The sequence below is a fragment of the Perca fluviatilis genome, chromosome 14 (assembly GCF_010015445.1).
Source record: "Perca fluviatilis chromosome 14, GENO_Pfluv_1.0, whole genome shotgun sequence".
Lineage (NCBI taxonomy): Eukaryota > Metazoa > Chordata > Actinopteri > Perciformes > Percidae > Perca > Perca fluviatilis.
Window position 1 is genome coordinate 22,471,904 of NC_053125.1, and position 17,567 is coordinate 22,489,470.

Genomic DNA, 17,567 nt, shown 5'->3' on the forward strand with positions numbered 1-17,567 from the left:
GAGTAAGAAGCACCTTTGCATACTAATGCATGCAAGGCTCAGTTGTGATGTGTTTTCTGAGAGCATCCTAATGAGACTCCTCATTATTTTTTGACAAAAACACAATGTAGAGTTGAATCACATGAAGATAATGTTCCTTCATTAGAGAAAATCATGGAGCAATGGCAGGAATTGAGCACATTACTTATGAGAAATAATGAAGTGGGGGGAACATGAATAATGAATATGGGGTTTCAGGGGTGAGAAAACACACTTGAATTAATGCTTGTTAAACTGGAAAACCTTTTCTTGTACGCTTTTGTGGGGGAAAAAAAAGTATGTATTGTTGATGTGTACTTAACGCCACTGAGCTCCAGAGTACCTTCTAACTACTGAGAGAGGATACATGAAGCAAAAAGAAAAAGCAGGTCACAGTTTCTGCACTAGTGGTCTATATTTAGTCTCATAAGAGTTGATGGAAAGAGCTGACTGTAAACTTATTGTACGTCACCAATGATGCAGCAAAGCCTTCAGGCCAGCGAGAGGGACAATATCGACCTATTGTATGATGGTGAACTGGGAAACCCATTCAAACAGAACACATTACTCAGTTGGCTTCCTAACAAGACAATTTTGAAAAGAAATAAAAAAAAAAGGTTCTTTGAGTGTTAATTTATTGATGCATGAACATCGGTATTTTAAAGTTGTAAAAGTTAGAAAAATATGTGTTTGAAAACATACAAAAGGATGCAATACATGTTTTATTAACTCATGTATGTTTTGCATGTAAAATCTTGATATATATATACTGCAGCTGTGGCTCAGGTGGTAAGAGCTGTTGCCTACCAATCGGAAGGTTGGTGGTCCGATTCCCGGCCCTGCAGTTCCATGTCCAAGTGTCCTTGGGCAATACACTGAACCCCGAATTATAAATGTGTGGTGAATGTTTATCTGGCCACATGTATGAATGTGTGTAAATGGGGAATGGTTCCTGTACTATGTAAAATTGCTTTGAGTAGTTAAGACTAGAAAGGCGCTATATAAATACAGTCCATTTACATAACTCAGCCCTTACAGAGGAGAAGACAATATCTGCCTGCCTCCTGTGTTGTGTCTCCTGCAAATTACCTTTTTCATAAACTACTCATCTATGCAAATATGTTGAAAAGCTGCCTGATTTGCATTTTTTATTAACATAATGAGGTAAAATGCTCTGAACGTATCAGTAAAATGTTCACTGTCATTCATTTGTTTAACCTACAATATCCACTCATGGCAACTAAAGCATGATTCAAGTTTGCATGGTTATGTTTTAGCACAAAATAGGATGTGTTTATTATTATTTATCTAAAACCACGGTCTTTCTCGAACCTTAACCTAACTTTTGTTGCTTAAACAGAACCATATGTGGGACTCAAGATGCAAACGCCGGTCTCTGGTGTCAAAGTCCTGTACGCTTTGAACGCCAACAACCCACCACTGAGCCTAATCCAGGACGTTGTTGCAGCAAATCTATTTAGCTAAATTAATAGGTAGTATATTTAAGTAATTTTTTAGGAAACAGGGTTGCCAGACTACACGATATCAGCCCAGAATGAGCATTGAATGCATGAAGTGTTTGACAAACCACTGTAAACATGCTGAGACAACATCAGTTAATATTTTTACTATTTTTGACTAAGTGTGGACTAAATCATACATTTTCCCCTAATGGATCCTAAAGTATGCAGTTTCACAAATTGCAAATTCAAATGTTCTAGTAATTAAGGGAAAACTAACCTCATCACCACCTGCTCGTATATAATATAATAAGATCCAGCCCTCTTATTAATCTCTGTCTCATTTGCATGTTTTGCCATAAGGTTCGGGCAGGATGAAAGGCCGAGGTTAATGATGAAAAGCACACAGAGGCGTGAACAGGAGCACCCACGGGAGACCCAAATATACACAATCACATTAACAGCAGCTTGATGGAGAGGAAGAAATATAAACAGAGAGAAGGGAAGGCAGGGAGTAAGATATTTAAAAATGATGAAAAAGTGAGTGAGATCTGGTGTAGGGGAGAGAAGAGTGGAGGTAAGGTAGAAAAAAAGAAGCATCTGTTAGCGATCAAAGCGCATTTCTTTTACTTTATCACTTCATCAGGCGAAGGGTAACAAACCTTATGTAAACACACTTCATTCTGTTGCACGCAAGAATGCATGTAAACACACAGTTTTGCCTTTTAGCTAAAGTATAACATTTTATTCCATAATTTGCTTTTATTCAAAGCAGCAGGGAAAATTCAGCAAAGGCCTAAACAACAGCTGAGGAATATGAAAGTTGAAACAGGTGCTGCTTAGTACCGTATGTCCCCTCCTGGAAAAGGTCTTTGTCCTATTTGATCCTCAGAGTTGAACCACTTCTGGGTCTTACTACAATTTAACAAATGGTATTCAGGTTGGGTTATTTACCCCACGTATTTATTGTACAGTATAGTATTATAGGAGTGTATACTTGGACAAGCTACACAAACAAATGTAACCTTTACATTTGTTTGTCTTTTCGCATGTTAACGAGAAAAGGCTTTGATGATGAGAACAAACTTCTGTCTTTGGAAAACGTATATCAGGTCAGGCTGTTGTCATTCACTGTTCGTTCTTAGACCTATGAAAAATAATGCACTTCATTTCATTTGTAGGTTATTCATATAATCATGAGCCGTCGTGTTGGGCTGCCTCAGGCGACGTAGTATATAGAGCGCCAAAGTCTGCAAAGGGAGTCGGTCAGGGTGGATGGATGAGTCAAACAAACACAGGACTTTCACAAGGAGACCGCTGTTTGTGTCCCGTTTGAGACCAAAAGTACAACATACTTTTTTGGGGTGCTTTTCCCTTTATTTGATAGTGACAGTGGAGAGACAAGAAAGTGTGGGGTGGGGGGGAAGAAAGGTGATGACACGCAGCAAAGGTCCGCAATCCGGATTCGAACCCGGGCCACTGCAAAGGACTCAGCCTACATGGGGCGCACACTCTACTGGTTGAGCTAGACTGGCCTCCTCATCATCAACGTACTTATTTTAATGTACTTTTCTTATGTAACTTACCTACTCCTGTAACGTCACGTAACTTGAAGTTACATAACAACCTTATTTGCACCCAAACCAAGATCTTATCTTACATTTCTCACCCGGTTTTATTGTTTTTAATTGCTTTTAATATGCTTGTTTTATGTGTTGGTTTTATTGCTTATCTGTTTTGAATGTGCTATATGTGCTGGTTTTACTGTGAAGTGTCTTTGAGTACCATGTAAAGCACTATATAAATAAAATGTATTATTGTTATTATCCCAAACCTAAACAAGTAGTTTTATTGCCGAATCAGGTTCTGCACTGCAGGGGCTTGTGCAGGCGGACTGTTCGCTCATGATGCTGGACATTTGCAGGAATACGCACGAAAAAAGTGTGCATAACGTTTTGTAAGATATCATACCAAAGAAAACAAACCGCTATTCAAAGTCCTTGATTCCGTCTGCTACCAGACTTTTAAATCTAGACAGTCTCTGGAACAAGCATCCTTTTTGATTTTCCTGAGGTGTAAGCTACTTGTGTTCAACTTGTTTGGGAACCTGATTTATGTATCGGTCATTTCTCGCCTCAAACAGCGCTGTGTACGCTCACTGCCTGTCCTTTGTATTTTGTTTCTGACAATCTGCTGTCGGTTGTGTATGCGTTTATCTGTAAATGTTTTGTTCTTGGGGTCTGAAGACTGCTGGAAACGGAATTGCCCTTTTGGGATAAATAAAGTAGTTTGAATTGAATAAGTACTGTTGTATGAGGATACATTGCTCAGGTAAACCCATATCCAAAAAGACCTTACCGTATGATGTAGATAAAGCCACCTAGAATTGTATGTTGTATTTGTATGCAATTTTATGCTAACTTTTGGTCTTAGATGTAACGCTATGTTACTGCTATAGATAACTGCCACTGGTAGTATGATCTGCTGTGTGTTGATAAGAGACATTTCCGTAAATGGTAATTTCTTTGCTTGAGGATTCATAAAAACAAGGTCTGTGTGTGGATTTGTAAGCTTGTGTTTGCATGAAGACATGCATATGTATCAGTGAAGCATTGTTTTGGTTCATTGCACTCCCCTTTCCTCTTTCTTCCTGTATGTTTTGTCTGTCATGTGGTTTGAATTGTCTCCCTTCATGGTTCCTGGTATTGACTTCAACCACAATTGGGACAGAAAATCTAATAAGAGAGCCGGATCTGTACTCGAATTGTTGAATCGACTTTTTAGATCTCTGACAGTTGGCCCCCAACTTTGAAAAGCCAGGCCCGTGTGGTCAAAACCTCAAACACATCATTGTGTTGTCATTTTTCTTTGAGTTTGTTCTTCATGACAAGACTAGGTTTGATTCTCCTTGAGATTAATAAACACCGTATGCTCATGCTGCCGCAAACCACATGCACAGTTCAATGTGGTTACAGTCTCGGTAATTTATTGTATTAAGTTCCAGCGTTTCCCAGTTTTGATTTCACATTTCTTAAATATTTTCACCAACAAAAATGAACAAAACAAAGGAGCCAAACAACACATCCACACATGAGCGAAGCAAATCCAGCGTATCAATGACTCAACTTAATTGAGTTTCAGCACAAATGATTGAAGGCATATAACATGATCACAGCGATGCATGTGGAAACAGGGAACTCATTCACATGTTTAATCAATATGATATGAGGAACATTCAACAATGCTACGTTCTTTAGATTGATGGTTCTCAGTCCTGTTTGGGTGTGAAATCAGGAGTTCATGACCTCCTCATCAGTTCATGTTCCTCACTGTGATTGGTTGATGTTGGCTTACGGAAGGTGAACAGAAATATTTCAAGAATGTACAATATCTTATCTATGTAACAACAAGAAGTGGTAATGACATGATGTGGTGAATGAAAAATGTAGCTTAGCAGTAGAGAAGTCAGTTTAAGCTTAAAAAACATTAGCGAACGACTGGATGTAGCAGCAAAACCCCACAAAGTGTTTTGTAGCTGATTGTAGAGGTGGTGTGTGTGTGTGTGTGTCTCATTTTTCATCTTGTGTGTCTCATTTATGACTGTATGCTAAGGACCTCTAGTGGTTATTGATATCAGCAATGCATGTAGATTTCCCTGGATCAATGTTGAAATCACCCACAGCTTATAGCCTACTGATATCACACTTCTTGAAACCTACGCCCTCACATTTGCTGACAAGACAGTTTCCTTAACTGCAGACATTGATATCTCTGCAGTGGCTTAACAGTTTATTTACCATCCAAACTGCATTTGAAACGTTCATCTACCTTCTTCTTGTGTAATTTCAACTGCTGAGATAGACCTTACCGATCTCTCTACAATGTTAGTTTATATCAGGAGACATAAGGATGACCCACCCCCCCCCACCGTGCAATATCACATAGTGAATGAAGAGGCAAATGTGCACTGTGATGAATGTTTATTTTAGACCTAAATATGCACATCTGTTACAGAGAGAGTGGAATTATACGAGGTAATGTATAGGTTTCTCTAAACAAACTGCCCATGAGTCCCGACAGTTATCCTAAATATCATTTCTTACAACTTTCATCCAGTTTCACCACAGTTGACTTGTCTGGTTACGTTTAGCATTAAGGCCAAAGCAATTTTCTCCAATCAAGCTGTGCTGTGTGGGCTGAGGCCGGCTGAATTATAGTCCTGAGACAGTCAGACACGTAGAAGTATACGTATAGACATACAGAGGACGGCAGTTATTGCAAATATGAAAGGTTATCTTGTTTAGGTTGGGCTGCTTTAAAGGTTAAAGGCTTGAGGCTGATTGTTTACAAAAGAGTGATTATATAAAGGCATGTACTCTACTTTGTAAGGTTTGTCATTAAGTGAATTTATACTTTCAATCGTTCCTTCAAAGAGAGACTATTACTTTTAGAAAAAAGAGATAACACGATCTTGAAAATGAACAGAGCCAAGAGGGTGAATCCTAATGATTTCGGGGATCCTCAGACTTTTCCTCTAGCTCCACCAAGAGGTTGGTATTTTTGAGTGAAATGGATGGAACTGTTGGATGTTCTACCATGAAATTTGCTTCACACATTCAAGCTCCTTTCAGGATGAATTGTAATCACTTTGGTGATCCCCAGACTCTTCATTTGATGTCCCCATTGATTTGTCCAATACTGTGTTTTATTACCAAATACTGTTGCATGATGTTTATATGAATGTAATGAATGCATTCAAAAGAGATGTGCAGAGGTGAAAAGGGAGACTTAAAAACTCTCCTTATAGTAGAAAAATCAGTGAATGTTTTCTGCTTTAGAACATAAAGCGGTGCCAGCAAGTATAAGGCCTGGAGTGGTTTTGCATACAATTTATAATTTATTAGGAAACACAATATTAACAATAGTTAAAACGGCAAAAAGTTTCTTAACCATTCCTTACGTAAAAGGAAACTTTACACGTCAAGATCACTTTTCGTGGCATGAGAAGCTACAACTAAGCATGTGAAACTAAACTGTTGTGTAATGTCTTCTGTGGGTCTAGTCTCAGAAAATGACCCAAGTGATGTCACTAAAGTTTTTGCTTTGAGCTTAGAGACGACACATTTTGAACAGCAAGGGTGCGTTCTAAACTGATGATTTTTAAAGATGTATCAGCCGAGGTAACTAATGCTGCCTTCTTGGCTATATAGGTCCCTTAATAAAAAGAGATTATAGTCTCTATGAGGCTTCTACCTGGATAAAAGGAAGGAAGGGAAGAACAAATGAACGAACAGAGGAATGTAGGGGGGAAAAAAGAGAGAAAGGAAAGGGAGGGGGAAGAAAGTAGAAAAGAGCAAAAAGGAAGGAGGGAGGGAGGGAAGGGAAAAAGAGAAGGAAGGAAAAGAGGAATGAAGGGATAAAAAGAGGAGGGAGGAAGGGAAGAAATGAAGGACAGAAAAGATGAAGAAGTGATAAAAAGAAAAGAGGAGTGCAGTCCCTCTGTGTTGTGTGGATTTAGTAGCTGATTGATGTACCCACTTTTGTGCAAAATTCCTCAGACTTAATGCTCATGGTTTCTCAATGGGGTTCAACACGCAAATTAATGCACACAGACACACACACATACATTAAAAACACATTTCTCTCCCACAGGCTGAACCGGTGGTGAAACATGTCTGGTTCTTGTTAACTTGAGTGTTGCTTCCCCCCCATCAGAACAACAACACACTAATTTTCTTTACTTCACTTTGTTTTTCCTGTTTTCCTCTGTCTCTCTTAAAGCCTCTTGTTGTTTGTCTTCTGTCATCCTGTTACTCAATATTCACTCGGTCTGTCATTCTCCCTCTATGAGCCTCCTGGTCAACCTACAACACTGTAGCTCCCAGCCTGATGTCTTGTTAGAGACTGCGAGTGAGATCTTGATGGTCGGTTTGATAATGTTCACTGAATACAGCCAGAAGAGAGTTCCATTCCATCGCCTTTTTAAAGCGTATGGATTTTGGTTAAATTGTCAACTGTTCTGATGATGGTTTCTCTCTCCTCATCTCGGCAGGGGGACCACACGTGGGCGACCATGTTGGGTCAGAGTGTGCGGTTACAGCCGGTGCCCATCCAGAGCCTGTCGGAGCTGGAGCGAGCCAGGTTACAGGATGTGGCCTTGTACCACCTGGAGGAGAGGGACCTGGACTTCAAGATCAGCATCCCGAGGGGTACGCAAATGTTTTCTCTTCTTGAGTTCAGACTGTTTTTTTTTTTTCCAATATCCAATATATTTTTAAAATTGATTTCCTGCCTTTTAATTTTTTTGGGGTGCCTCCCACGTCCAAGATTTACAGGAATAGTTTTTGGTACTTTTTTTTCTTTTTTTGCTGTTTTGCCAAGAGTTTGATCAGAAGAGTCCTATTTCTTGTCTGTATGGAGAGTGGTATCAATCTTCCCATCTAACTCTTGGAGAGAAAGCAAATGAGCGTATCTACCAAAATGCCGAAGTAGAGCTGGGCAATATATCGATATTATATCGATATCGTGATATGAGACTAGATATCGTCTTATATTTTGGATATCGTAATATGGCATAAGTGTTGTCTTTTCCTGATTTTAAAGGCTGCATTACAGTAAAGTGATGTCATTTTCTGAACATACCAGACTGTTATTTGCCTTTACCCAATTAATCATTATATCCACATTACTGATGATTATTTATCAAAAATCTCATTGTGTGCATATTTTGTGAAAGCACCAATAGTCAACACTACAATATCGTCGTATATCGTTGCGGTATCGATATCGAGGTATTTGGTAAAAAATATCGTGATATTTGATTTTCTCCATATCGCCCAGCCCTATGTTGAAGTATTTCTTAAAGATTTGGCTGCCAATTAGCAACCTTTGTCAATGCAAGAAACGCCTTAAAGTCTTCTGTTGGATATCTTTACAACATAGTTTGTGAATACAATTTTAGCCGTCGACTTTCTTGAAATCTTGAATGTCACAGCATACAGGCATGTTTCAAGACTTTCATTACATCTTGAAATTAATTTAATTAATTTAAAAATAATTTCTGCTTAATGTCATGATTCTTAATGGAAGTGCCCACTTTAATGTTTTGTCTTGCTTGTGAAGAGGAGTGGCAGCCTTGAGGTTAGAGAATCAAGCCAGTTGAGTGTGAAGCAGGAGGACGTTGAGGATAAGCCTGTGTGTTTAGTCAACTCTCTGGTCAAAGAAGGCATTCCATGCACATGTGTAAGCAATGATGTTGTCGGTTATGATAAGAAAGGGCAAAGGATGCTGCACGATGTGTTTATTCTTCCATGTGTCTCGCTCCATATCTCAAAATAGGGGGGGGTTGATTACAGATGAGACTGATTCAACTTTTAAAGAAAAGTACCTCCCAGTAGGGCTGCACGATATGAGGAAAATATCTAATTGCGATTATTTTTGACTGATATCGCGATTTCGATATGATTCACGATATTGGAGGGAATGATCATTTTTGTATCATTATTCTCATTTTCATAGAAATTTTTTTTTATTTGTAGGCTAGGACGACTGCAGATCCACAATACCTGAAGAATAATAATAATAATAATAATAATAATAGTATTTTTGTATGTCTTAAAACATGATATCTTTAAAGGTGCTGTAGGTAGAATTGAGAAGATCCAGGACTTAGCCAAAAAGTTTGACCATCAACAACTTCTCAGTAGGGCTGGGCGATAAGGAGAAAATCAGATATCACGATATTCTTGACCAAATACCTCGATATCGATATTGCGGCGATATTCTAGAGTTGATAATTGGTGCTTTCACAACATATCTAAAAAGGCAAATAATAGAACAGCTAGAACAGTCTGGTAAGTTCAGAAAAGGACATCACTTTACTGTCATGCAGCCTTTAAAACCAGGAAAAGACACTTATGTCATATCACGATATTACGATATCCAAAATCTAAGGACGATATCTAGTCTCATATCACAATGTCGATATAATATCAATATATTGCCCAGCCCTACTTCTCAGTCCCTCCCCCCTTTCTGCTAAAGCCCAAAACTGTCTCCTAAGCCCCTCTCCCCACAAAGGAGAAATAATGTGTGTGCATGAGCAGTGATTGACATGCAGTTAGACACCCCCTCCCCCCCGGCCATGATTGGTGCATCTGAACAGGGAGTGGTGGGTTTTTGCAAATCGCACTACAGGCTGGAGGTGGTGCCAGAGGAGCCGGATTTCTTTTTTAATCACGTGCTTCATGTAGTTCTACTGGAACATAGGGTCAGTTTCAGCAAATATGACAGAAATTTAGTTTTATAAGGCTTACCTACTGCACCTTTTAAGTAAGATTGTCAAGCCTCAGTGAAGGCTGTTGTCCTTAACAGCCTAACCGTTACATCAGCTCTATTAATCTTTAATAAGAGCGGTAAATACCTCAACATGTTTCCTCTGCTGATGTTTACTTGTACACCCTTCCTCTCCTTACCACTGGACTCTACTCCCTGCTTTGAAATAGTGTTTGTGTGCACTCGTCGCATCCGTCTAAGCTCTGAAGTCCAGCCAATAAAGTAAAGGAGTTTTCACCAAAAAACTGTAAATCTTTCAAACACGTCATAGGTCGCAGACTGGGAGGTTGTTTTTTTTTTTTTTATCTCGTGTATATTGGGGCTGGAGATATCTCGAGGTTCACCGAGTATAGCAGCTGATGCTGAGAAACGCAGCTGATTGTAGAAGTGGTATGTGTGTGGAGCATCTGTTGGTAGCCTTTCTCCTATGAGACCAGTCCTTGGGCTGCTTTTCTCAGACTCAGCTGCTCTCTCCCGTACTGTTTTTCTCTCTCAGGGTTTTACAGTAACCCCCAGCATGCGGAACTTTGACCACAGGCCCAGTTTACACATGATCTCCAATACTGTAAAACAGCAAAGCTCAATTATTTTGTAGATAATCTGCTGTCATGGTTTTGATGCCCACTTGAGAGGAAAAAAAAAAAAAATATATATATATATATATATATATATATATATATATATATATATATATATATATATATATAATTTTACTATACTGTATCTTCTGTTTTCACTTACTTTTGCTGCTTCAGTATCCTTATTTCCCCACTAGGATCTTATTAATTTGGCCCTTTAAGAATCAGATATGTTGTATAGATTTTTACAAACAATACTGGCATACTAAATACTTACATAACACTGGTTTCTTAAGTGTTGGGAGTCATGGGATGTTGAGCCTGTGTGAACGTGTTTTACTCATGTTGCGAGGACATAAATCTGTTTACACAGTCACATTTAGGGGAGAAAAAAACAGGTCCTCACAATGTAAAATTTTAAGTTTTAGCGTCAAGACTAGATTAGGGTCTCAAGGGAATCTGTGTTAATAAATTAATCTTCCTTCCAAGTGATGGAAACAAGTTGGTGACTCAGAGCAGTTTACATCCTGTGTGACATCCACTTGTCCCTGTCCTCCTCATTTTCGGGAAGTTTTCCCATTTCTTTCTTTTGTTTTCTTTTCTTTATCTTGAGGGATACGTTTTGCTCTCTTCTTCCATCAGGTCAGGGTTCAATTATACAGTGAGTATTCGTGGGAAAACACGAGTAAATCGTTCACTGGTTTGTCTTTGTCTTTCTTTTTTCTGCAAGCAAGTTGAAATTCTGGGAATAGACTTCCCAAATGTCTCCACATATTCCAGATGGAATAATCTGGGGGATGTTTTTTTTGTTGATGTGCCGAAAATGAATGTAGGCATCAATTTATTGATCAAATGGGACATATTTATTTTACCTTTCTATTCAGTTTTTCGTTTTATATATTTTTGATTTTGCCAGCTTCTGTCGTCCATACTGCAACACCTAAATTTCCCCTCTGGCGATCAATAAAGACTTACCTCATATTATCTAACAGTACGCAGCACAAAGTTCAACTAGGGATATGCTAAAATGTTAGCAATGAGCACTAAAGTGACATCTATCGGAGACTTATAGACAATATCTCTTTTATGTCACCTGATGCGTAGATTTGCCAATGAAAAGCTTTAACTTACAGCAGATCTCAGACACATGTGATGCCCATAAGTATAAAGTCTGGTGCTGCCCCATAAAAGATCAAACTGGTAACGATAACCGTAAAGATGACTGTTACAGTGCCCAGAGATATTAATTTTTCTTACAGTTAAACCAGGCCATTAGATATTACTGCAGGAACAGTTTGAATCTACTTGTCTGGCGCACAGACAACGCGTTCTTTGAGTAAGTGTGGGAATATTGGTCCTCAGTTTCTCCCCTGGGGTGAGATCTCTGCAATCCATCCAGTCGGTCACGGTCTCAGCATCACCTCCCGCCACACTCCCCTCCCTATTTTGTCTTTCGGGTTCTTCTTCTGCACTTCTGTTTCTTTGATTGTCTCCATCTCTCTCTCTCTCTCTGTCTTCATCACGACAATGCATCTTGCTGTCTTTGCTTCTCTATATCTTTCACTTTGTCCTCTTGCTTCATTCACCCTTTTTGTCTATTTCTTTTGCCTCTTACCACTGTAACTACAATAAAACCTCTCCAGTTTCTTTGTACAAGCACACTATACTTTATTATGTCGGTCTTTGCATTCCTGTGCATGCAAGTGCTGGCATTTGAGTGCAGTGGTGGAATGTAACTATGTGCATTTATATGAGGTTTTTGTAATTTTTAGTTGAATCTTTCCTTTTTGTGCCACTTTCTACTTCTACTCAATCTCAGAGGGAAAGATTGAACACACGAAACATACAAAGAGCTTATAAAATATGATATTTTGTTATGAATTAAACTCCCCAACAGTTTATGCAAGTACACCTGAAACAATTGGTCGATTACAGAGAAAATGAATTGGTGAAAATGTTGATCACTTGGGTCATTTTTCATATAAAATCACTTAATGATTCCGGCTTCTTAAATGATAAAGGTTTGCTGCTTTTCCTTTTTTATATAATAATAATAAAATTAATAATAATAATTGTAATATATTAGCAATAATTTTGAGGTTTGGACTGTTGTTTAGACAAAACAACAATCGTGAAGGTGCCACCTTGGGCTCTGGGTAATTTTCCATTTCTCACTATTTTTAGAATTTTTACATGCCAAACAATCGATCGATTAATGGAGAAAATAATCATCAGATTAATCCATAATAATCCAACGATGAAATGTATAATAGAAACCGTCACAGGGGACATTTTTCTGCATTGAGTACTCCTGATTATACTTGCATACTTTTACTTAAGTAGCATCACAGTGCGGTGTGAGTACTTTTACTTAAGTAAAGGATCTGAACACTTCTTCCGCCACAGTTTGAGTGTGTGTGTGTGTGTGTGTGTGTTGGTGTGCATGCACCTGGGCATGTTTTTGTGCACGAGTGTGTTTGTTGGTTACATTGGCAGGGTCCAGTGAATTCTTTGAGAAACGTGTCAGTAGCTGAGAGACCGATTTGCTCTTATTTAGCATTTTCCAGAGTTCATTCTCATGCCCCATTCTCTGAATCGCTGCTCTACAGGGACTCCAAACTAACTCGCTCTCTCCTTCCTGATCATCTGTCCAACTTTGGTTCTCTTCCCTTAAGCTCCACTTGTTCCATTTACTTTATTTCTTATAACAGGAAAGCCTCTTTTTCAAGAGTCCTGGCTATAGCCGGAACAATATGTTGAGTAATCGATCAGCAGAGAATTTAAGTGTTTTCATAATCAAGTAATCATTTAAAGTTAATTCCAAGCACAACTGCCAAATTTTCTTTGCTTTCTGGCTTCTGAAATATTAAGGATTTGCTGCTTTTCTCCTTTTTCATATCACTGTAAATTGAATATTGGATTTTGGACTGTTGGTTGGATAAAACATGCAATTTGAAGATGTCTCTATGGGCTCCATGTAATAGTCAAAAGATGAATAAAAACAATTACTAGTTGTAGCCCTAGTCCTAGACAAGATAGGCAGCAACAACAAAAAGTGCATGAGGAATGTAATGATCTCTCTTTAAATAGAAGTAGAAAAACGAAATTGTGACACATCCTAAAGTGCTCGATTCTGGCATTTTTTTACGATGTGTGATCCTGTAATTGATTGAAATGATGCAAAACTTTCTGCCAACAACAAATTGCAGGAAAACATCCAAGTCTGTTATACTTGGAAGCCTACAAATAGCCTACATATGCACCCACACACAATAAGGGATTAGCCTTAGCTGGAGGTGGCGTGTGTGTGATGGGAGGGGCCGTGCGCTTTGGAAATAAACTTTAATTTCCTGCAGTCGTGGGAATTTGACCCTTTTTATCCAGGCATGCACGCGCACGCTCACACACATAAAAGTACGTACACACACATTGACATGGATACAAATACTCTTTCTTTCCCTTACTGTTTTTAATTTGCTGTTTTTGTTCTGTGATGAAGCTGGAATTAAGCAAAGAATTTCCATCTTCAGAATCCCAAACATTCTGGACCGCATGATTTTCGACGCAGGGCACTCTGATCGTTCCTTAATAGGTAAAAGACCCAATGTTGAATTTGTGATTTCTAAACAGCAGCTTAAGTAACCCAAACAATGGCTTCTTCCACACAAACCCGGTCAGAGGAGCAGGATGTAAGAGCTTGTATAACCGAAACGTAACACACACCATTAAACCAGACCCACAGAGAACTGCTGCTGCTGCAACAAGCGCCCACACATACCGGTACGCACAACACTGGCCACTACATGTACTGTAAACATCGATTAACAGCTGCAGAGGGTTCACATCACCATAGTATGTTCTGCTATCAAACTCCACTGTTGATGCAACTAATGTCAATGCTTGGCTAATCCACAGGGGGGAAAACAAACACTGAACAAAATGGATGCAGAAATCCACAAAATGTCCGCAATTGTGGTTTTCGAACTGAAATTCAATTGCACTTTGCAAATTTCATGTCCCAAAAGGGAGAAGTTTGTTTTTAAATCTTTTGGTTTCATGGCACGCTCTCGTGTCTGTGCACACAGTGAGAATGCTGTTGTTTTGTGGTTTATATCTATGTCTGTTATGTCTATGAGATATTCTTTTTTCTTAATTCTTTATAATAAGTTTATTTGATGTAGCACCTTTTACAGACAAAGTCACAAAGTATTTCACATGATAAACATTTGTTAAAATATAGTAGGATCCAAACCGAAAATAAGCAAGCCAAAATAAATAAAATACCAATGAAGGTAAAAGATTAGAAGACTAAAAACCCAAAGTTACAAACATGAGACAAAAGCGAATTCAAACAAGTGTGTCTTCAGCTGCTTTTTATAAGCATCAACTGAGACTGCAGAAGGTAAGTTAATAGGAAGGGCGTTCCACAGTCAGAATGTAATCGACTTTAAACTTAATTGCATAAAGTGTAAGTAGCATGGAGTCTTGAACTGTCTAATTTTTCAGGACTACACGCTCAAGCTGCATTTGTGACTTTTCGCTAAAAGACCTTATATTTGAATGAAAGTAAAAGCTCATTCTTTGTCTTAATAACAGTAGTGATTTCTACCAAATACTTGCATGTATTTTATATTTCTTCAATGTGATTTTGTATTTATGTGTGTAAAACAAATTAACACAAACGTGTGCCAAAAAAAGGGAATGTAACTGAACGTCTACTAATCAGCTTTTTCCTGAGCTTTCAACCACACCATGGTCTTCATAAGCAGATGCAGTTTGCTCAGTAGTCATGGAGATAACTCAGTTGTTCATACTTAAGTTGCAAAAATAATCTAATCTACCTGGCATTTAAGCAAAACCCATCACCTGAGGAAAACTGTGGGATGTGATTGAAAGCTCAGGAAGAACAATGCAATTAAGATTCTTTTTTAAACTTAACAATACATTTGATTTTGACACTGCAAAAAGGGATTTCAGTTGGATTTTAAGTCTTTAAAACATGTTTTTGTTCCTTTTAATCATTCTCTTAAATATAGTTTTGAACTGCTATTCTCGATTTCTGTCACACACGTAAAATATTTACCTTTGTCCTCCATGTGTGGGGCGGTGCATCCTTTGAGCAAAGGGCTATTCAAACCAACAAGGTCTATTGAAATGGAGCGTTCTATTCTTAGAGCTGAGGAAGAGGTACTAAGAGAAAGAAGGGAAGAAGGTCGTAATGAGGGCCGTGTTTGTATTTCAGAGAAGTAATTATTGAGTTTATGAAGTTAATTTAAGGCTGATAAAAAGCACAAAAGAAAGTGTGTGTGTGTGTGTGTGTCTGTCTACATTTGCAAATACACATGGAAATACACAAAGCGGCTATATACGCACTTATGTGCATGACTAAATAAATGAAAAACAGACATCCCTGAACAAACGGTCTTCATTGTTCACACATTCTTGAGCATCACTAATAACTTTATTCATGGTGACTTTTTGTTTTTCCTCTCACAGAAACGCACAAACGGAGAAAATCTCTACGCAGGAAGTTTGACTCCTTTTCAAAGGAAAAGAAAGAGCGAGGTGAGTTCATCACACAAACACGGTCACGTGTGGTTAGACATGAAACCATCTCTGGCCACAGTTTGTCTCCTCTGTGCTTCGTCCCTGCGTGACCCGACACCCACACGCTCTCGGTTTGCCTCAGTAAATATTATCATCAAACACAATGTCCCCTTTCAGCCTGTTCTGCCTGTTATACCCGTTACACATCATCGCCGCCGCTGACGTCCAGCGGCTTTTACCGCTAATGGTCTCACATACTTGAAATACTGTTTATAAAGTACAAGTGGCTCATGGCTGCAGACAGCCTTCAGTGAGTCAGGCTTATGCGTTTTCATTGTCTCTGCGTTTTTCTTGCGTTGTTACAACATAAACTGATTAATGACCGGACACAAACTCCCTCGACAGTCACTGGGTCACCCTACAAATGCTAAAAACAAACTCCGTGTGCTTACGTACCTCACTGTGGACCGCAGCGTATAATCCACTCTGCTGAGAAGTTGATCGGCTGCAATCTGCTGTCCCTCCAGGACTTTTTTTTTTTTTTCTTCATTTTTCAAGGTTTATTTGGACAATTTTTCTGATGTTATTGTCGCCTTTTTCAATTTTTTTCAATTTTTTTTTTGGGACACTTTTTTGGCCTTTTTTTGATGCCCTTTTTTATTTCATTTCTTTGAAGCTTTGTCGCTTTTCTGAGTTTTTTGTGGACATTTTTTTCGATGTTTTTGTTATTTCAAAAAATACATACATATATGGCCCCGGGACCTCCCTAGATAGTTGGAGATCGAAACCCCCCCCCCAATGTTGAACCCAAAGTTACGCCCTTGATTGTAGCCGACCCCTCTTACCCCCGATACAAACTTTTAGATACACTCCCCTCTGACAGGAGGCTGCGCTCCATCAGGGCCAAAACCTCACGCCACAAAACCAGTTTCTGCACGACGAAGGCCTAGGACCCCCACTATCACAGTCTCTTAACCCTCCGCCCCCCCCAACCCCTATACTGTATACTACATGGTTACATTAACGAACATCCTTGACTATATACCTGTCACAAACTATATCTCCTGAACTTTTTGCACACTTCTCAACATCTTTGCACATCCTGCAATAAACCATACAGCCTTCTTTTCTCATTTTCAAAGGCAGTAATAATGTTCATATTTGTTTATTTATGTTATTGTTTCTTTTATATGCATTGTTTATTTCCTTTTAATATGTTTATGTTTATGTATGCACCATCCACCAAGGCAAATTCCTTATGTTACTTACTTGGCAATAAATTCTTTTCTGATTCTGACCCTGATGACTGGAAGTAACTAGCTTTAAAGTGACATTTTATTCTTGACGTTTACGTTGTTCAAAGTGATTTCTTATCGCATTAACTCAGATTTGAACTATCTTTAGAGAAAAACACATTGCTAAAGAAATGTATTATAATAAATCATATTCAGCAGTGAAGCCATAACTTATTTCTCTCACATCCTCTCATTGCTGGCACCCACCCATAAAGATGAAAGTAATTCACTCTCAGCCTCTAACCAAACTGAACCACAATGTGCCAACCCTTTTTTCTTTTTTCTTTTTTTAAGATATTTTTTGGGGAATTTTAGGCCTTTATTTTATAGGACAG

At 38.6% G+C, this 17,567-nt stretch overlaps 1 protein-coding gene across 4 annotated transcripts in view; it reads left to right on the forward strand.

The window, feature by feature from the left end:
- arhgap36 (Rho GTPase activating protein 36) overlaps positions 1-17,567 on the forward strand; it is a 64,673-nt gene that overhangs the window by 25,477 nt on the left and 21,629 nt on the right. For 3 of the 4 annotated variants that reach the window (XM_039821614.1, XM_039821617.1, XM_039821616.1), the window contains exons 2-3: positions 7,531-7,687; positions 15,887-15,955. In XM_039821614.1, coding sequence (XP_039677548.1) covers positions 7,531-7,687; positions 15,887-15,955 — 226 coding nt within the window. Of the gene's footprint in view, positions 1-6,930; positions 7,403-7,530; positions 7,688-15,886; positions 15,956-17,567 lie in introns of those variants that run through there. The other variant, XM_039821615.1, reaches the window with a different exon arrangement.